At 46.7% G+C, this 20,690-nt stretch overlaps 2 protein-coding genes across 3 annotated transcripts; one reads left to right on the plus strand and one right to left on the minus strand.

The window, feature by feature from the left end:
* The first annotated feature begins 14 nt into the window (after positions 1–14).
* Positions 15–13,782, plus strand: TCTN1 (tectonic family member 1). The gene is made up of 15 exons (XM_068208508.1): positions 15–207; positions 1,835–1,955; positions 3,904–4,034; positions 4,396–4,562; positions 4,974–5,061; positions 5,927–6,036; positions 8,649–8,669; positions 9,080–9,205; positions 9,772–9,897; positions 10,232–10,314; positions 10,662–10,802; positions 11,097–11,253; positions 11,942–12,067; positions 12,407–12,551; positions 13,318–13,782. The coding sequence occupies exons 1-14, from the start codon at positions 57–59 to the stop codon at positions 12,548–12,550; spliced, it is 1,692 nt and encodes a 563-aa protein (XP_068064609.1). The 5' UTR covers positions 15–56; the 3' UTR covers position 12,551; positions 13,318–13,782.
* Positions 13,781–19,119, minus strand: HVCN1 (hydrogen voltage gated channel 1). Of its 2 annotated transcripts, none has more exons than XM_068208516.1 (6): positions 19,025–19,119; positions 17,399–17,628; positions 16,827–16,931; positions 16,341–16,572; positions 14,429–14,541; positions 13,781–14,124 (listed from the first exon to the last, which is right to left on the minus strand). In XM_068208516.1, the coding sequence occupies exons 2-6, from the start codon at positions 17,591–17,593 to the stop codon at positions 14,059–14,061; spliced, it is 711 nt and encodes a 236-aa protein (XP_068064617.1). In that variant the 5' UTR covers positions 17,594–17,628; positions 19,025–19,119; the 3' UTR covers positions 13,781–14,058. The 2 variants fall into 2 exon arrangements, with proteins under 2 accessions (XP_068064617.1, XP_068064618.1); XM_068208517.1 differs by lacking the exon at positions 19,025–19,119 and adding an exon at positions 18,849–18,986.
* Positions 19,120–20,690: the final 1,571 nt, after the last annotated feature.

Here is a 20,690-nt window from a genome sequence, read left to right on the forward strand (position 1 = left end):
CCTTCCCGTCACGCCCCGCGCGCCCTGGCAACGCGCCGTTGCTAAGGGCGGCCGCCATGGCGGCGCCGCCGAGGCTCGGGGTTTACTTCGTCCTCCTCCTCCTCCTCCTCCTTCCGCTCCGGGCAGAAGAGCCGGCCGCGGAGCCCGCAGACACTCGTGATGCCGCACAGGCGCGGGTCCGCAGCGCGCCGGCCCCGGTCACGGACGGTGGGTGCCCTCCGGGCGCTGCGGGGCACCGGCGGCGCTCCCCGGCTGAGGGGAACCCCGCTCGCGGCCTCCCTCGGGCATTCGGCCTTTGGCCTCCCCTTCGCATTGCGCTGGCCCGGGACTGGCACACCCGCCCGGCTTCTCCCGGGGATCTCTGGGGCTCTCTGCAGCGCTGCTCGGGCACCCCTGGGCCTCTGCAGCCCGCAGGCCCTGGGCACGCTGATCGTGGCATGGACATCACGTAGCCGGGCATCCCACAGCGCTGGGGGTCGGTGGGGGTGGAGGGCAGGGCCTCCTGCCCACCCAGCGCTGCTCTGGGCACAGCGGGCAGCTCCGAGCTGGCCCAGGAGCCCGGAGTGCCCTGGGTGTCCTTGGAGAGCTCGCCACACCTCGAACTGGCTGCACGCTCTGCCCCAGGCTCAGCCCCAGCGCTGTGGGTACATTGTCATAAAAAGAGAGCTCGCAAAGTTTGGTTACTGTGTTCTCAGAAGGTGTTTCCCACTGTATAATTTGCTACACTTTTATATCACTTTTATATAGGGTGGTGTTGCCCTCAGCTGAGCTTTCCATGGGTTGCTTGCCAAACGAAACCCACCCCAGTGCTACCTCCTTAGGGAAAAGAGACTTAAATCCCCAATCTCGCAGGCATAACCTTGCAATCTAATCATCCATGTTTAAACTTCTCTTGTTTACAGGGTGAGCTAGGGATCTACAGCTAAGCTCAGCCATCAAAACAGTCAGAACTTCAGAGATTCCAGGAAATACCTGGATACCGTTCAGGTGGCCAGAGAACATCCCGGAGGCCACAGGGAAACAGGCAGCAAAGGAATAAACATAGGAATAAATAAAGGAATTAGTTATGAAAATATTCTTTGAATGTTTTTCAAATTAACCAGTGGCCTTAATTTTCCTCATTATGTGCTATTCTTAAATCCAGATTAATTGTAGAACAGCAACTCTCAAAAATTCAGTAAAAATTCTCAAAAGTTCAGTAGAATAATATCTATTCTTTGAATGTACAAACTTGAAGACCTCAGAGAGTTTGAAGAACTTGCCAATTATATTTTACTGAGCCAGTTTACAGAATTATTAGCAATGACTCTGTCTGTGATTACAGTATTTCACTGTATCTAAAAACAGAGAGAAAAAACAGTTTCAAATAAGTCAATTATGGTTGTGTTGGCACATGAGGGAAATGTATTCCATCCTCAATACTTGTAAACATCTCTGCTCTTTCAAAATGTTTTCTTTTTCTTCCCAATAAGCTGAAACAAGCAGATAAGCACACCTTTGGTATCTCCTTTTTTTTTTTTTTTCCTCTGCTGAGTAGATTTTCACACCTCCAAAATCCCTGTTGGGTTTTGTTTCTCAGGGAACAGCTTTTAGCATGCCTTGATTTTGTCCATGTGTTCCAAATAAATTTGCTCAGCAGCAGAAAAGATGGCTTTTAAAAATAGCTTCAAGAAAACTTGAATTTGGAGAAGACTTTAGACCACTGTCAAACCCAGGGCGAGGTGAAAAGTGGAAGTGTTTGGTGAAAAGTGGAAGTGTTTGGTGAAAAGTGGAAGTGTTTGGGACATGAAGTGCCAAGTCCCCGCCGCAGGTCTCATGTCTGTCTCTGGTGCAGTTGCCAGGCTGTGTGTCTGCGACCTGCTGGTGGCACAGTGTGACATCAACTGCTGCTGTGACCCCGACTGCAGTGCCGAGGACTTCAGCCTCTTCACCACGTGCTCGGTCCCGCTGGTCATGTGAGTGCAGAAATCACCAGAAAGCACAAAATCGTTCTTCATCTGCTGCCTGCCTTTGGCAGGGCTCTGTCTTCTCCTCTGAGCAATTCCCACCCCTCCCTGCTGCCATCCTGCACTCTGTCCCCAACCAGGCAGAGCAGCAAATCCACCTCCCACCCCTTCTCCCCCTCTCATTCCCTCTTCCCTCCTGTTTCAATCTGCTCCTCGCTGTGGGCATTTAGGTGGTGATGCTTTTTTTGGGGTGGAAGAATGATGCATCTTTAGACTTTGATCAGTGCAGTGTCTGGAAGTTAAGAAAACTGATACCAAAGGACCAATCTGGCCACTTCTCTAGATCACCAGTTTTTATCAGTAACCTCTTTGATTACATTTATGACATCAGCTACACAATAAATCAGTTCAGAGCTTGTTGAAGCTCTGAGCATTTTTCTGACCCTAATTTTGCAATTCACCATCCGAACCTGCACCCCCTCTGTCACTTCACAAACACTAAAATGTAACATTATACCAAAAAAGTAAAGCCAAGAGTTGTTTCTTTGCTATTTAATCTGAAAACACCTTCACCCAATTCCATCTTCTCAAAGAGGAGTTAAGAAAGCCCACTTCAAAATAATAACGTGCAAAAAAAAATCTCTTGGTGACTTCTCAGAACAATAAGTGCAGCTTTTCAGCCCACCTTCTGTATAAATTATGCCAATCTGAGCACCGGGTTTATTCTTGGTGCTTTGGAATTTGAATTAGCAGTCATGCCAGACTGTGGTTTCTTATTGTTCTGGCACACAAAAGACTCCTGCTCCCCATTTACAGATATTTATATAGATCAGAAAGGTCTAATCAACACCCTCCTGAGTGACACTTTAATTGCCTCGGATGACAGTGCTGCCTTTGTCAACTAGAAATGCCTCAAATGAAATTGTGTTCCTTTGCCCAAATTCTTTTGTGTAAAACTGTTTATTTTGCATGAAAAGCCAGGGGATTTTCAGTGTCTGCAGGTGTTGTGGGTCTCGTTATTTACATCAGAGTTTATCTACATTTGCATATTTGTGTTATTTTGGCTGATCTCAATGCAGAGGCCATGAGATCTCTGAAACAGCAGCAGAAGGGTTTGATTTATGATGGGATCCTGTTAACAAGTGACTCACCTCATGGAAGAGAGCTTAACTCCAGGCTTCAAAATTTCTGAAAGTCATTTCACTTCTCCAGGGCCTGTCCTTAGCTGCTCTATGCTGCTAAATACCAGTTTCACAGGGATCATCAGCTTGTAGCATGTAGGACACACCAGTGCTGCCAGGCTCTGAACTGGCACATTCTCCTGCAGCTCTGGGCTCTTGATGAGCCCGTGGCACTGCCTCAAACACTTTTCCAAGACAGGCTGGGTTATTTCACCTCCTGTTCCTCACTCTGCCATTTCTTTCACTTGCATCTCAAGCAGGAATTCTTCCCATTCCCTGCTCAAATTGAATATTATTCCAATATCCACAAAACTGACCCGTTTTTCTGCTCTGACATCCCACTTGGGTTGTAGAAATGAAAGTGCTGCTGAGCTGTGTGTGGCCTGTGGTGCAGCCCTGCATTTTTTGGGGCCTCAACCATCTGGATCCCACACAATTTGGCATTTTCTCTCTCATATTGTCACTGGTTTTCCCTCCCCCAGTCTGTTTCTTACCTTCCTTCATGTTGCTGCTCACAGTTTCCTCTGCTGAATAAAACATGTGGGAGAATTCTCTATTATTTATTATTAAGCACAGAGTATAAAACAATAGGAACCTTCTAAGGATGCACAAATGTTCCACAAATTATGTTAAATTCAGTAATTTCATGCTTTTTTGTTTTTCTGTTGCTGCCTCAGTAGATTAAAAGAACTTTAAAATCTGCTCAACACTAACTTCTAATTCATCTAGTTCATCACTGATTTCTAGGGTCATTCATTTATTTTGTTTCTTTGCAGAGGTGACAGCCAGCTGTGTAGTCAGAAAGCTGCTGTGTATTCTCTTGACGTTGAAGCAAATCCACCAGAAAGGATATTTAAAATAATTGACCAAGTCAATCCCAGTATTTTCTGCATTCATGCTACAAACTGTAAGTAGAGTTGTAGGCAATATTAAGCATTGTGGTGTTATTTTTTGCTGGCTCGTTAGGTACCAGGAAAAAAAGACTAAATTTAAAACTATTTTTGTTTTATTAAACCTCTCAGGAAACTGGTAATTCTGTCTGCTCACAGTCCTTATGTTGTAATCCTTTCACTTATGAAAACATGGAATTAAACACCTGGTACTCTTGGTCTTCTCTGCTGGAAAAAACAAAATAGTCTGGGTGGGGTTTTTTTGTAAATAATTTAGCATCCTAAATAAATCATGTTTAAAGTTGTCTCATTGTTACTAAGTATTGTTTCTGTATTTTTTTTCCTTAAATTATCTCCTTTTTTAAAATATTTTGACAGATAAACAAGCCCTGTACCTCAAATCCCCTGAAATTCCAACAGCAGAAAATTTTGATCAGTTGCTTGATAAATTTGGAGGTGCTACATTCAGTGCTGAGCCTGACAGCTGGAATTTGGATGCAGATGCTCAAAATCCCCCTGAGGCAAATGAAACTTCCAGATATGAGGTAAATTATCTCTGATTCAATAGCAGGTAAATTATATTTGATGCAGTTAGTATTAGATTATTCCAGAAAGAAGAAATCAGCATTGTTCGCATTGTTTCTTTTAAATAATGCAGTTTGCTGGAAGAAGCAAAATTTATATTGGACTTTAAATTCAGAAACACAAAAAGAAGAAATCTAATGTTTTGTGTTCAGTTACTCAAAAAGTGAACTAGATTTTTAAGATCTTTGAAAAACAAGGCACTTTTTTTCCTGCTATTTTCAGCATAAAGCTGTAGCAGTGACTGAAAAATTGCTGCACAGAGCATTATTGAGAGATCCTGTGGAAATAAGTACTGCTTTTATTCATATTTGTTGTTAATAAAAATGGGCTGAAACACACCTGTGTACCTGACTGTGGTTTTTATTTGGCAGTATGGGGTTCCTGTCCAGACAGAGGATGCATTTGTAAGGCTGCCAAGTCCTGTTGTCTCTTCTTGGTGCTCTGATGCAAACCCTGCAGGTTGGAAAGTACACTTGAATCCCAAATTTTTGCTTTCTAGTATTCTGCTCTTAGATTAGTCAGTCAGAAAGCTGGCACACTCCCCATGGAGAATTCAGCTAAAGGTTCACAAGCAGTTGATTTTCAAATCACTTCTATTTCTCTGTTTTGTTTGCTTTTTTAAGACATAGAATGGAAATTGCGTTGCAACTCTATTAAACATTCAAAGTGAGATATGTGAATCCCTGAGAATCTTGTTAAAGGGTTGTTTATCCAACAATAAAATGTCCTGTTTGGCATAAATTGTTTAATCCAACAGTACAAGGGTGACACCCTGAGGGAGGAGGGGTTTGCACCAAGCCAGCCCTGCCTGGACAGCCTTTGGCAGCTTCCCTTTGCTCAGAGGCTCCTCTCACCAGTCAGATTTGCAGGCTGAGCTCTGCATTTTAACCTTTTACACTATTTCCTGAAAATCTACAGAGGGGGAGGTGAAGGAAAAAAAGCCACAACCAAACCCACACCTGCATTTCCCAAACCCCACTGTCATCATGAAATGTGGTCTCGTAAGAGTCAGGGTGGTGATTACAGGACTGAAGTCTCTTGTGAAAGAAAATAAAAATCTTAACTAAGAGATTCAAAAATTACTTAATTTTCATGAAGCTTTTTCTACTTGTTAAGAAGTAATATTTTTTCTCATAGCATTTTTTTGAGAATAGAAAAGGTTTCATTCTTCAAAGGTCACATAAAACCTTATCTGCAATAGAGATGACATTTATTTTCAATTTTGCTTGTACCTAAGTTCTTGTATTGTTTTTCATATATGCTTTTCATAATAGCTCTTTCATTTCCTCCTTCAATTAATACTTGGTGACTTTTTTTTTCCCAGGTTTTTTAGTAAACCAAGCCACAAAATGCATTAGATCAGTAAGTGTGGAAAAATGTGACAGCATTCAAGCACTTAGCATGTTGTTTTATATCAACTCCAGCATTTTGGCAGTAAGTATGATTTGAAACAGTCATGTAGCTGAAATACTCATATTTTATATCTTTTACATCTGCAGAATGAAGTAACTTCTGTTTACTGAGGGATATGGTGTTTTATTTGGATTTTAAAATTGTGGGTTGGGAAGAAACATCTACCTATACAGCAAACTTCTATACAGAAAGCCTTTGGGAATGTTTTTACTTCAAGCTTTGGTAACAGAAGCATTTACTGTTCTCTGCTTAGCTAAATATAAATAATATTGTCAAAGATAAAGTAAAAAATAATAGTGTTGAAGAGCCAAGGTCGTGGCACTGAGCTAGTGCAGTTTCACGCTCCTGTGCATGTTCAGGCTTTTCCAAGAAGCCCATTTATCAGAACACATAATTCTAAGAAACCTGAGTTTTAAAGAGTTGCTAAAACATTGTACTGAAAGAGGAACTTTTCAGTTTAATCCTTTGCTCCAAGCCTCAGTTTTTGATAGTGGGGGCTGGCACAGCCTTCTTTATGGTCCCAAACAACATAACTGAGAGTAAGTTTCTTTGGATCCTGCCTGCTAAAATCCAGTCTAGGGTTATTTTTCAAAGCTTTGCCTACATTGTCATCCCTTTCTGACCTGGGGGTGATGTCTTCTGTACAAATACATCCCCTGTAAGGATATTCAGAAAGACAAAGAAATCAGTCATGAAAAAATCAAACTGAAATACATCATACCTTAACCTGATGGCTCCTTCCAGAAGCTGAAGGTTGTAAAGAAACAGCAACCTCTTCACCATTAAAGTTATTTTAATTTATGTCAGTATTTAAATTCATTTAATTAGCAGTGAGTAACTGCTTAAAGACCCCTTCCAGGCTGCTCACAGATTCCAAAGATCCCAAAGGCAAGGAAAGCCCACTAAGCAGTTCACACCCTCACAGGTGGGATCATTCTCCTGCTCCTTCAAGATCTCACTGAAATCAGCCAAGAATTGCTCCCAAATGTTGGCTTTTGATCCTCCTACTGTGGAAGAAGTGGAGAAAACACTGCCTCAGAAGGGCTTTGAGTGTCTGCATGTCCTCCCAAAATTAGTTCTTGTTGGCTGCACGATCAGAAAAGAACAAGAGCAGCTCAGGCCAGGCTCCAGCAGCTGAGTGGGTTTGACTTTAAAGATGAATTCCCTTTCCTGACTGGAAAATCCATAACCCCTTATCCCTGTGCTGTCTGCCAAGGCAGTGGCTGAGCTGGGGAGGGGTCAGAGTTCTGCCCAGAGCATGCTGGATGTCAGGAAGGATCGGATGCAGGAACTGGAGAAGGCTGAGAAGCTGCTGGAGATGCTCTGTGGGAAGGTTCCCTTCCCAAAGGGAGCTGGAGGTGGGATGTGACAACAGAAAAGTGATGGCACTGGGGACAGAGTGGCCACAGGACAGAGCAGGAGCCCTCCCAGTGCCAGCAGGTGGAGCTGCCGGCAAAAGAAACGGCAAACCAGTAACTGAGGGAGCCTTACTGGGAGCACTGGGACAGCGGGTCCTCCAGAAAACCCCATCCCCAGAAGCCCACCCTGCCTGCCAGGATGGGCGGCTGGAGTGAGAACAACGTTTTGGGAATTGTTGCAGATAATCTCTGCTCTCTGCCCTGGCCTGACCAGCAGATCCAAGGAGTGCTGGGGAGTGCTGGAATCTCCCGGCAGGGTTCTCACAGTGGTGCTTCACACACACCGTGGTTAGTGGGGAGTGTGGAGCTGCCAAAGCGACGAGCTGTTCCTGCCTTTCCTGCCTCCCTGCTGGGGGGAAGCTGAGGCAGCAGCATGGCTGCAGTGCTGTCTGCCAGTGACCTCCAGAGACATCATCCATCACCCCGGTCATGGATAAACAGAACTTTAGGAGTGGTGCTCACTCCTCCTAGCCCAGTCAGAAATAGCACTGTTCCCTGAAGGATGAGGCTAATCTTTACAGGGACTTTTATTCATCTAGCTCGTTCTGATGGCTGGGCTGTACCTTGGGATGATAAATGTGTGACAAACTGTACCTGCACCACCTTCAGGTCTGCAGCTCCCAGGAATGTGTTCCCTGCTGGGACAGGAGATGAGTCACTGCTGTCAGTATCCCATCATAATTCTGCCAAATTGCTTCATGATCAGAGTCCAATCCTTGGTCCCTTCCCAAAGATGTGACTCAAACATTCATTGGAAAGTCAGGAAAGTAAAACCTTTGACAAGATAGGCCTGATTGATGACCTTATTCTGACATTTCTACCTTTCCATGAAATATTTTTGGTGGAAATTTTTCAGTGGGGCAACTGTATAACAAGAGAGATACTTGCTTCTCTTTTATTGGTTTAGAGACAATGAAACTATGGAACAGGACAACAAAAGCTCTTCATTTCTTTGGGAAGCACAGCTTGGCAGGTTTCCTAAACTGGTGGTCTCTGAATAATTCTAAGAGTCAGAAGAAGGAGGGGATTTGATTGTGGGAGTTCTTTTCACACTTCCTGGATACTCTGGTTTGTATCAAAATAACTCCATAACATAAAAGTTATTGCTATGAGAAAGAGTTAAATAGACAAAGCCTTACCTGCTTTACTTGACTGCTATGTGCAATAGGTCAGACTTTTGCTACTGCTTTAATTTGTCCTTTTATTCTCCCTCAGGTGCCCAAATCAAGTCAGATGGTAAGTATCCTTCTAAATTAGTTGGAAGAGCTGTGGGCAAAATTCTTATTAAGTTATAGTCAGGGGGAATTTTTCACTGATTGATCAAATCTTTACATTAAAAAAATTACATCATTTGCTATCAGTAATGATACTTAGCAACTCCAAGATAAAATGCTGCCTGCAGTCATTCAAGCCTGATACATTCCTCTCATATAAAACGCCCTCTTTTCAAGAAAATCTATTTGTTTATTTAAACCCAGGCCCTTTGGTTGAGCTTCAGCAGTACTTCTAACACAGCAGTTGTTCAGAGAATTACTGCGTGCTGTTGCTGTGGAACAGATCTCGGAAAGGTCACAAATACAATAACACAGAAAGAGCCAAAATTAATTATACCCAGTGTTCAGAGCTGACCTGAGTCTGTTTTTCAGGTGAATATTACTGTCCAGTCCCTAGTTGTCCAGTCTCTGAATGGAATGAGGACTTTACTGAGCAGCAGTGATGTCCTGAGGCTCCCAATGGTTTTGGATGAACTGTGCATCAATGCAGTTCTTGGGGTAGGTCTGGCAGCCTTTTCCTCCTCAGAGCTGATGGAAAGCATCTATGCATCAAATCACTTCTGATTCCCAAACTGCAAAGCTGCCAGGAAGGCCTTGCAGTTTCCATATATTGTGACATCTCCAAAGTAAATGTCATGGGAGAAGCACTGATTTTGGGTAAAAGGGAGTGTTTTGCAACAAAATAATAACTCTGCAATATAACATGGAGCCAGGCTGAAATCCTGGTGTTACTTCTGTGTATGTGGCAAAACAGGCAATGACATGAGTTTGGAATTTACTTTATGCTTGGGAGAAGATGATTTCAGGTGCACTAATGACAGAGAGAGGAACAGAAGCTGCACATCATCTTTTAATTTTCAAGTAGATGAACGTTGTGTCTGTGCTTAGGTTTATCAAGAAGTCAGATGTGAAGAGGCACCAGCCTCTAAAGGATAAAATCCATCCCCACCCAGGACCTGAGTTTCTTAAGCAAGGAAGAAAGAAAATACTTGCACGGTTTAATTTTTTTTCTAGTTTCTCTTATGTATTTATTCAAATTAATATCTAAAATGTTTAATTTTCAGGTGAATTATCACATTACCCACACAGACACAGGAGAAATAATAGAAGCAGCTGCTGCTTTTGTCTTGGGGGCAATTAGCAAAGAAGAGCTTTCAATAGAGCAGAGCTTTGAAATCAGCTTCACTCAGGTAACTGTGGAGATGTCATGGGTGACTTGGTAAAAGACATTTAATTACAAAACTTACTAAACTTGAATCAGAACAATTGTTAGCAGCAAGGTAAAGCAGAACTTGCCCAGGATGCCCAGATGAGGCAGCATTTCAGAGCTGGGCAATGAAGGCCTCCAAAGTCTGTCACATTTATGAGCCCCAGCTCGTGACTATAACAGAGAAAGCCAAGCCTTACTTACAGTCTTGCCCTCATCATTCAAGGCAGGTCATAATCCTAAAATAACTGAAATATTTCTGTGTTTTTCAGCCAATTCAGTGCAGGATAAGAACTAATGCTCTGTTTGCATTGCAGGAAAATACAAAGCCAGTTCCTCTCAGTGGCAATCCTGGTTATGTTGTTGGGCTGCCTGTCAGAGCAGGATTCCAGCCTCAAGGATATCCTTTCCCTGCTGCATTTCTGTTTGCTTCACTTGCTCTGGTCCATCCTCACAAACCCTTTCTAGCATGGACATCTATGAAATACATCTGTTCTCTACCAAAAATAAAAATGTGTTTTTCTGGCTGTGTTTTAGGAGGGAATGACTCAGTCCTGACTGCAATCTCCTGGGACTATGTAGTGAGGTACATTTAGCCCTCCATTGCACACCCTGGTGCTTTTTCACACTGTGAGAGGAATCTTGAGCCATTATAGCATTTGCAGCTATATTTTAAGGATATGATTAAGGATTCTTTTTTTGTCCCGATATCCATCAAGCATTTAATTTCCCTTAACTGTGTGTTACATCTGGCATCATTCAGAGTAGTAACAAACACAGCCAACTCACCATTCTGCACAGCACATCCACCCAGGACTGCCTGGCAGCACAGGGAGCCAGAGCCCCAGTATTATTTGGTTATAACATGATATCAGGCTGTAAGTTACGGTAAGAAGTAATTTTTTTTTTTTAAATTTAATGCTTTTAACCCTCTGACAACCCTTTCCCTTAGGCTCTGTTCAGGTCCTGGGCCATTGATACAGCTGGAAGAGTATTGAGAATGGAGTATTTAATTATAAAAAATGTCATTTAATTAACAATGGTCTTTCTCTTGGAAAGATTGTGTACATTAGCAACTGTAGCCAGAAGGCTTGAACAGAGCAGAGAGCAAGGAGAAATGATGATTGTGCCAAACCAATGGATTTTGCTGTAACTCATCTTTTTTATTTTGTTTTCTGGAAGAATTACAGCAGCTATGAAATGCCAACCTTTGGCTCAGACACTCCTTGATGTGCTGAAGGGCCAAAGCTTTCCTGAGTATGTGGCCTCATTTGGGAATTCTCAAGCCCAGGATGTGCTCGACTGGGTGCCAATAACTCAGCTCCACATCTCAGAACAGGTGAAAGTTAAACCACTTCCACCCCTCCACCCTCATGAGATCTGTGCCTGTGCTGCAGCATCAGCTCAGCTTCACACCCTAAAAATGCAGGAACCAACTGGAGGAGAAAATGGGGCTGGGAATGCAGAAATAAGCTGGAAGAACCTCACGGAATATTCACAGAGGAGAGTTTCACTCTTGCTGTAGGAGTTACATTTCATCAAGCTGGTATCCAGGCACCTCAGCTATGGATCAGGGCAACATACTGGGTACAAAATGAGTTGTTTAAACACAGGTTAGAATGTTGCTCTTCTGAGGTTGAAGCACCAGAGGTGACAGAGGGAAGGAACAGAATCAGGGTTTCCCCTCTTCCTCCAGGCCAGGGTAAGAGAAAGAGAAGCACAATATAAGATTGTGGATGGTCTCTTGCATGCTTCTCCAACTAAAGAGTGAATGGTTTCTTGTAACCAGAAGTGTGATAGTTCAAGAAGAAATGCATAAAAATATTTAAGATTGTAGTCTTCAGAATTCTGCCCTGGCAGAGTTCAGGATTTTGTCCTGCCCAGCAACAGTACGGGGTCCATCTGCTCTGGTAACCTCCTCAGTGAGCTTTCTGGGGACATTCTACCCTTTTAATAAAATGAATAATTAATTACTGTGATGGTTTCTGCATAAGGCAGACAATGAGATGATTTGTCACACTTTGCAGAGCTCATGCCAAATACCTGTGTCACTGGGAATAGAAGTGAAGTGGACTAAATATGGATCCCTGGTCAATCCACAAGCCAGGATAGTGAATGTTACAGCCACAATCACTACCACCACACTGAAGCAGGTATGTAATTAAATTACAGGATTTAAGATAAAACAAGTGGCTTGTTTTCTTTGGGTATCAGCTGTGTGACAATGACCCAGATAATCTCATTATCTGAAGGCAGCACTTCAAATTAGAATGTATTTACACCCAGCAGTTCTCTTCCAGCTCAAACACAGCTGTGGGCTCCTTGCCAAAACACACTTCAATAAAAATCTATATATCATTTATGGAAAGAAACATGGAACTATATGGAAAAAAAAAAAAACAAAAACCTTTTTAACAAATATAACCCAGACCAAATAAATGATTGTACAAATAGAAAACTGAAGCTAAGTTCTGTTTGTATTTTCATTGCAGCTTCCCTTAGGAAGGGAAAGGATTATTCCTATAACAAGTTCTGTCGTTTTCACTGACATTTCTTCACCTGCAGAGCCAAGCTACAAAGCTTGGCCCACCATTAACATCAAGTTACCCTTTGACTTTTTCTATCCCTTTGTCTAAGGTAAGTACACATAAAAAAAACCCATATTTCTGCTTTATCTTATTTTTAGTCCATAGTTTATCCTGTGACTATGATGGGCCATCACTTTCTTCTAAGTTGTAGATACTGGGCTAAAATTGGCCAAGAGAGGAAGGGTGAGACCTTGTGAGGGTTCTCAGAAGCTTTAGAGTGAAGAAACCCCCATGAAGTGGAAAGTACCCAATTATAACTCTGCAGAGAGGACAAAGGTTGCAGTTTGAACTTGCTGGTGGCTCTGGCCCAGTCACAGCACGTGGGATCCAGCCCCAGCCTGCCAAGCAGAGGCAGGAGGGGAAGAGCACAGCGACACACCGGGAAAGCAATTTCATTATCCCATAACAGCAGAGCTAAATTGCTAATTAAACTCATCATGTGCTATTAGATAAGGCCTCTGCTTTATCTCCTTGCATAGATTAATAAGCCACATATTTCTGGCTATTTTCCCCACACCACTAATTAATTACCTTTTGTAAAAAACCTGAACAGTTGAGTTGTGGTTTCAGTGACCCCTCCAGCTGAGTGGGGCTGAAATCCATTGGAGACACCTGCTGCAGTCACCAGCTCTCAGAATTGCCACTTCTTAAATCTCACTCTTCAGCTCTCAAACAGCCTCTCCACAGGGACACTCTAGCACCTGAAAAAATTCAAACACCAGCCTGGCCTTTTAGAATTTGCTTTTTTATGGCTTTTCTGGAGTCTGACTGTTCCCAGCAGTGCACTCACCTACATCTGTTCTTACATATTACAGTTCTTTTAATACATGGATTTATGAGCTGTGGGAACAAAGAACTTTGCAGCCCCACGGGCTGTGAGGGAGCAGTGAAAAGGGAAGAAGAGATGAGGGAATGCAATATCAGAACGGGGATCTGCTGCTGGAACAAGGCATTGTTTGACGTAAGATGGCACATGTTTGCCTCTATTTTGGAGCTGATTTCTTTGTCAGGGAAAGGAGTGGTGTGTTGGTGTTTCTGAAATGAATGTTATATAAATAACAAAGTGGCACAAGCAGCAACAGAAATGAGGAAACTACCAACAGTATGAAAAGAATGGTTGGCAAAGAGATGTATTGATGATGAACAGGCAGCTGGTGGAGAAGAAATTACCTTTTCAGCCTGGGTTCTTTTAATTTATATTGCAAGTTTGTTGCAAGTAAAGAATGTTATCACAGAAAAGAAAGAAATTATTTTAAATAAGTGGTACTTTTCTGGATGTATAGCTTGTAAAGATGTGTCTTTATTAAATTATTTTGCAGTTTTGACTGTACAAGAAAGAAAAAAAAATACTGTTTACAGGGACTGTGTGTGATTAATTTTCCAGTAGAACTATTTTTGCCATCCCAAGGTCTGATCAAAGCGGGGTCAAATAGAAAATGTTTATAGAAAACACAATACAAGAGGAAGCAAAGAGACAGAAAAACCTTTCAGGTCAAGCTGGCAGATTCCAACACTGCAATCTCCAAGCAGGATTCCCACCTTGGAAAAATGGCCTCTTATTTTTGCTGGCTGAGGAGTCCATGCTGTTTCAATATGTTATTCAGCCTCTCGATTTCTTGCTCCTGTAGGAGACAAAATTCAAATCATTACCAGCCTGCAAGCCACTTCCTAGGTTCCCACAGATCTTCCCACTGCTATAATGTATCTCCTGCTGCAAGAAAACAGCACAACCTGGCCAAAAGAAGTAGGACAGGGGTAGAGACATCATTCCTCTGAGGAGGAGCAGCCCAGGGAGGCACGGGCAGGGCTGTGCTGCTTCAGCCCAGCTCACCCCGCACTTTCCCATGAGGAAACCAAGCCAACAGTGCCAACCTTGCACAAGGATCACCATTAGCAGGTAAACCCAAATTAAAAGTGTTTTTTTACCTTCTCCAAACAGCTGTGTTCCAGTTGTTCCACCCTTGTGGCAAGTTTCAGGTTTGCCTGCTTTAACTTGGACACTTGTTGCTCCGAGCGGGTCTTCACCGATAAAATGATTCCTGTGGAACAATTCACAGGGGGTTTGCTTTACATTGTAAAACAGCCACGAGCAGGAGTTCACGGCACACAGGCCCTGTGCACAAGGAGTTAAACGTGTTCCTCTCCAGTTCAGCTTCTGTCATCTTCAACCACCCTTCCCAAGTGCTTTTCTTAATGAGGAAGGGTTTTAAATCAGCCAGCCGGGGGGGGGGGGGTTCGGATACTGATACTCTGCTGGGGAGAGGCAGCCCAGCCTCAGGGCTGAATGAATCACTCTGACTGTCACTCAGTTCCTGAATTTGCTCCCTTGGCAGAGCCCTGGGGTGCAGCTGGGGCAGCTTTGTTGTGTTTTAGCAGTTTTAGGTGTGACAGCAGAGCAAGGCCTGGGCCACAGGGCTCCTCCACCCCCTGGGCCGATCACTTTGGCCTGGCAGAACAGGACCTGGCACATCCTCAGGTCCCCAGGGCTGTGGCTTCACCTTGCACAGCTGCAGTGAGAGCAGGCAGTGTCTCCTCATGGCAGAGGTGTCACTTCTCTATAAAGCACCATTTGGTGATTCCATGTCAACTCAGCCCCCACACTGAAGGCATTTTCTTCCCACAAAAATAAAACAAAGCAGCTCGATGAGAGCTTGAAGAACATCACGTTCTCCCTCCTGCCACAGCTCCTCTGGGTCATGGCTGATTCCAGTGCTCCAGGCACCGGTTTGGGCTCTGGGGGTTCAGTTCTCCGAGGTCAAAGCAGCGCTGCCGCTCATTTGCATTGACAGCGTCGACAGGAACCTTGCCCAGACACTGACACCCAACACCCCGGCGTGGGGCAGATTCCCTTTGTCTCTTTTTGCTGCAAGCAGGTGGACATTGCATAAAGCTTGGCAGGGAGCCTGGAGCACCCAAGGATGAGGGGATTTACCCATAATTGCAGTGCCAGTTTTCTGCTGTACTGTGAGGCTCCCATGGTTCCCACAGCAAATCCAGTTTCTCTCTGACTTTCACTCTGAACTAGGAAAGCCACAAACTGCTCTCACATCTCTCTTCTTTCTGGCTGCAGCTGCCGACCTTCTCCCCATTGAAAGGGGCTGAGGGCAATGGGCCCTCAGCAATCCCCTCTTCTGCTCCCAGCTGTGTCAAATACGGAGCACCCACCAAAAGTGACACAGGACAGAGCTTGAGCTGAGGTTTCATGCAGGAAGTTGAGATCATTCATTGCCATATTCTTTGGAATCCCAAAATTCCTTCCTCAAGAAGGAAGAAAATGTTTGCAGCTACGCTTGTTTCAGATATATCCAAATTTACATCTATTTGCAACAGTTACGGCAGTGAAGTCACTTAAAGCCTGATTTGGAGACATTTCCTATTTCTCTTTTTATGGCAAACCCTTTGGATTCAAGCAAGAAAGATCTAGAGTAAGACCAGGACATTCCCTGCAGCATCCCTGGAGGGGATAATGGAGTGACAGCAGAACAGAGCATTAAAAACTACTCTGCTGTAGCAGCAAATTCAGGAAGACAGGGGCTCCCCTGCCAAAAGGATCCCACAATGGAAATTCAGAACATGAGCCATCCCTCTCCAGGAGAAGGGTGCAGGAACAGGGTTTTTTTAGGGAGAGCGTGCTTGGCTGCCATGCACCTGAGGCACCACACCAACACAAGCAGCAGATTGTCACTGCTCCAAAGAAATTGCAGCCTGATTACAGTTCCACACCTGTGGAACTCTGAGTTCACTGGGAGAGCAAGACCCCTGGGGTTGGGTTTGAGAAAGGAACAAAGGCCAGGTAATTCAGGGAAGTTTGGGAAATGCAGCCCAGCCCTACACCCACCGTTGATGATCCGGGCCACCCTCCAGAGCCGCAGGAGGATCAGGAGCCCCACGGCCTCAAACTCGTGCTCCCGGAAGATGAGGACGATGTCGAGGATGAAGGACACAACGACAACGATCGCATCCAGCACCTCGAACTTGTGGTGGAAGAACTCCCGGCGGTAGACAAAGACTTTAAACCCCACCTCAACCAGGAAGATGGTTAAAATGGACAGGGAGAGGTAGTGGAAAACCTGGGAGAAGAGCACAAGTTTAAGGCAGGAAGCCCTGCAGAGTGCACACAGGCAGAGCAGGCTGGAAAGCCTCTGCTGCTTGAGGGCACCTCTGGTTTGGCTCTACAAAGAGAAGGGCTGAGGACTTTTCTTCTGTGACCACTGGCTCAGCAAGGCTGAAAGTCCAGGTCCTGCCTTGCCCAGCCTATCCAGGGGGCTTTGAGACACCAAAGGGAGGGAACTGCTGTTCATGTTGAGGTTTCCCCACATTTTACCTTTGGGGTTATATTATATCTGTCCGGATGGATGATTTTCAAATCCATAAGCAATTCCCCAAGAACCAGCAAGGCATCCAGGATCACCAAGCAGACAACCCCAATCTGTTGGAGGAGAAGAACCAACATGAATCCCATGCCAGAACAGACAGAGGAGCAAGAGGAACCAATGTAGCCCTTCAGCTAAACACACCTTGATGCCCACAACCCTGATTTGGCTGGTTGTGTTTCATGGAGCTTTCAATTGCTCCCACTCCTGCTGCCCCAAATGGTGGGTTATTCCACATGGAACCACCTGGCTCCTCACCAGACCCCGCTCGGCGTGGGGGGCTCAGGGAGCAGGAGGAGAGCATGTGCCAGAGCTGTGGTGATTGTGCACTGGGGCTTGTCTACTCTCAGGGGACATCTGCACCTGCAGCAGAGTTGCTCTGTTCTGACAGGGCAGCTCAGCTCAGAAGCAGCTGCTGCTCTTTGCACTGTGAGGGTTCACGACCTCAGTGCTCTCCCTGAGCTCTGTCCCACAGCAGCTCTGCTGTCACAGGAGCCCTTGGCCTGGGTTTGTTCAGCCTCACCTGAAACCTGTGGGAGCTGAAGAGCTTTTTCATCATGTACTGGAAGGAGATGTGTCTCCTGGGGGGCTCCAGCTTGATCTCTGCATCTGGCTGCTTCTCCCCAGCCTCCTCCTCCTCCTCCCATTTCCGATAGTCGTTGCTCCATTGCACGGGGTCATCGCCCACCACCGTGAAGTGCTTCAGGTACCTGGACATGGCTCTGGATCAAGCTGGCATCACCCTGCCAGTGTCTGGGGGACAAGAGCAGAGTGTCACCTCCCCATTTGGGGCTGACCAAGGATGCCAAATCTTGCTTTTTTCACCCAGTGAAGGTGACAAGAGCGTGACATTCCGACACAGCTGGCTGGGCCCTGCTGACGGGAAGTTGCTTCATGGTGATACCGCTGGCTTTGCATCACCTCCCCCGGCACCACGCGGAGCCCCTGCTGCCTTCCCAGTTCTGTTTGCACCCCGCTGTGCTGCTCTACAACAAGGAACTTCCTCACAAGGTATTTCCAAACTTCTCCAAACAAAGCATTGATTACAGGAGCAAAAAGCTCCAGCCCTTATCTGGCACCTCGTGATGGAGGTGGGGGCAGCTGCCCTTGTGTTTCTAACACTGATCCAGGGAAGCTGTTGGTCAAGCTGACCCCAGCATCCTCACCCTGCAGCCACAATGCCAAGATGAGGAACAGCCATAATTTCCCTCCATTAACACCAATGACACCCTGTCATCTCAGCCTTTGCAGGCAAATTAAGCAGGTGATGCCCACATTCCAACCTGGCAGGGGGGTGACATTGTCCTCCCCATCTCCTCCTGTCCAGAGCTGACCTCACCCTCGGGCATCCCGGCTTCATCCCATCCCTGTGGGTACCCAGCGAGGGGCAGGACCATCAAACCCAATTCCTGATTAAGGCCACACTCCAGCAATGAAAACCGTATGAGTGAAACTCCGAGTTTGCTGGAAGAGCACACGGGGGGGTTCCAGATGGGCTGCGTGGCTGGCTGCAGGAGAGGCTCTCGTGTTTTTATCACAACCCTGCCAGCCTCCCTTCCTCTTTGGGCAGCCCTGCAGCCTTGGCCCACAAATCCTCCGAGATCCACTCCTGCCGCCAGCACGTCCCCAGCTCGCTCCGTGGGCGCCTGTCCTTGTCGGAGCCGCCCGGGGAGCTCAGCACGAGCCTCCCTTGGCCCGCCAGTGCCTCCGGGCTACTCTCCCTCTCCTCGACTCCCCGGGGCCGCGGTGGGCTCCGCTCCCAGCTCCGGCCGCCTCGTCACCTGCCGGGAGCAGGGAGCTGGTCCCACCCTCGTTCTCCACCACCGAGCGGAGCCCGCGGGGAGCGGCCCCGGGCATCGAGCCCCCTGCCCCGTGCGGGACGGCCTCGGGGCTACCGCGGGGCCTGGAGCCGCCGGCGGATGGAGCATCCAGGACCCTGGGGCTTCCCAACCTCCCCCGTCCCCAGCACTGACCGGAGCCGTCACGGCGTCGCCCAGAGCAGGACGGAGCTCGGGGCCGCGGCAGGACCCCGAGAAGGACGTGGCAGCCCCGGGAGGGGCCCGCTGTAACCCCTCCACCCCGGCCCGCGCCCACCGGGCCGAGCCCCGGGAGCCTCCCGGCCGCCCCCCGCTGCCCCCGTCCCCGGTACCGTGCGCGTCCCGGCTGCGCCCGCCGCTTCCCGCCGCCGCGGGGCCTCCCCCGGCCCGGCTCCGCCTCCCCCCGGCCGGGGGCGGCCCCGCCGCCTCCTCCCCACCTCGCCCCGACAAACCTCAGCGGGTCCCCGAGCCAGGCCCCCTTCCATCCCCGACAGCCCCGCTCCGACATTGCCCATTTCCGCAGCCTTTCTTCCCCAGGCTGCCTGCAGTTCGTCCCTCCGCGGGAGCTGCCGAAACAGGACAGGCCGGATGGAGTTTAAACTTTTTTTCTTTTTCATTGTTTTTAAACTTTTTTTTCGCCATCACACGAAACAACGAGCAAAGATCCAGGAGAGTCGCGAAATTGTGACTCTGCCGATCCCAGAGAGAGCTGCTGAGCACAGAGACAGATTAGTCCCATGAAGTCGGTGGAGGTCCAGGGATCGATGTGGGCTGTAAAATCCAGGACTCGGGCCTGGATTAATCTGCCTCCATTTATAAGCTCGTGTTTTGTCAGAGGCCTCTTCATTATTTAGGGTTTCCCCTCCATCTCTCAAACACAAGCTGGTTTGGGAAGTCCCGAGAAAAATTCAGCTGTGCAAAGCACCTGGGACCCATCTCTGTGGCACCTCTGCTGGGACAAACTGGAAATATTCCTAATATTCTCCAAGGAATAAACATTTCTCCAGTTCTTCAATTCTAAAACCCAAAGGTATTTCTTTCTTTGAAAGGATTTCCTCCTAGAGAGTGCTTAAATCTTTTCCTGCAACCAAAATATTTTCTAGCACCTCATCCCAAAGCACACACCCCTGTTCTCCCCAGGGCAATGGGGAACGAGCACAGGTGACACCCTGGTGGAGTTCCAAATCCCCCATCCCACAACCATCACCCCAAAACAGCGACCTACAGAGCTCTGGAGTGGGACAGCAAAGGCACAGCCCTGGACCCATGGCAGGTGGGTTCAGCCTGGGGGTTTCCAGTTAATTTGGGCATTTTGAATTCAGCTGAGTCCAGTAAACAGCAATCAGGTAATGGGGGAAGATCTGCACCTGGGAGCTCCTCAGATCCAGCCCCTTTTGGGTGAGGCCTGTGGGGTTTAAGGAGAAAACCCCCACCACGAGGGGCATGTACATAAAATCCCCATGTTCCCCTGTGGCCTGAGCTCTGCTGGGGACCAGGTCCTGCTGTTCCAAGGAAAATTGATGTGCTGCTGTTGAAGTCAGCCTGACTTGGAACTGAACACAACAGCCCTGACACATCCAAAGCAAAGCAGGAACAGGCAAAAATTACCTGTGTGGAAAACCAGCCTTTCCACAGCTGGGTGGCAAGGACAGACTTCACCTCAGAGAAACCAGAGAAACTGCCCAGTGCCTTGGGGGGCAGCCAACACGCGAGTGCCTCAGATCTCACCACTCTTTCCAGGGCACACAACAGGGATTGAAGAGAAATTGGATTTACTACAATTTCCTGCTACCTGCTGTGGAGACCTCTGGCACAGCCCAGTGCCCCTCCCCACCTCACTCCATTCTTTGCACCATCTACAGAGCTCTGGGCCAGCTGGAATTGGTGTTGGGCTGTGGGGACACAGGCCTTGGGAGGCTCACGGCTGCTCCGGCCATTCCATGTGTCAGCTAGATATTCCTACAAGCATCACTATGGAAAAACAATCAGCAATCAGCA

The sequence above is a fragment of the Anomalospiza imberbis genome, chromosome 18 (assembly GCF_031753505.1).
Source record: "Anomalospiza imberbis isolate Cuckoo-Finch-1a 21T00152 chromosome 18, ASM3175350v1, whole genome shotgun sequence".
NCBI classification, from domain to species: domain Eukaryota; kingdom Metazoa; phylum Chordata; class Aves; order Passeriformes; family Viduidae; genus Anomalospiza; species Anomalospiza imberbis.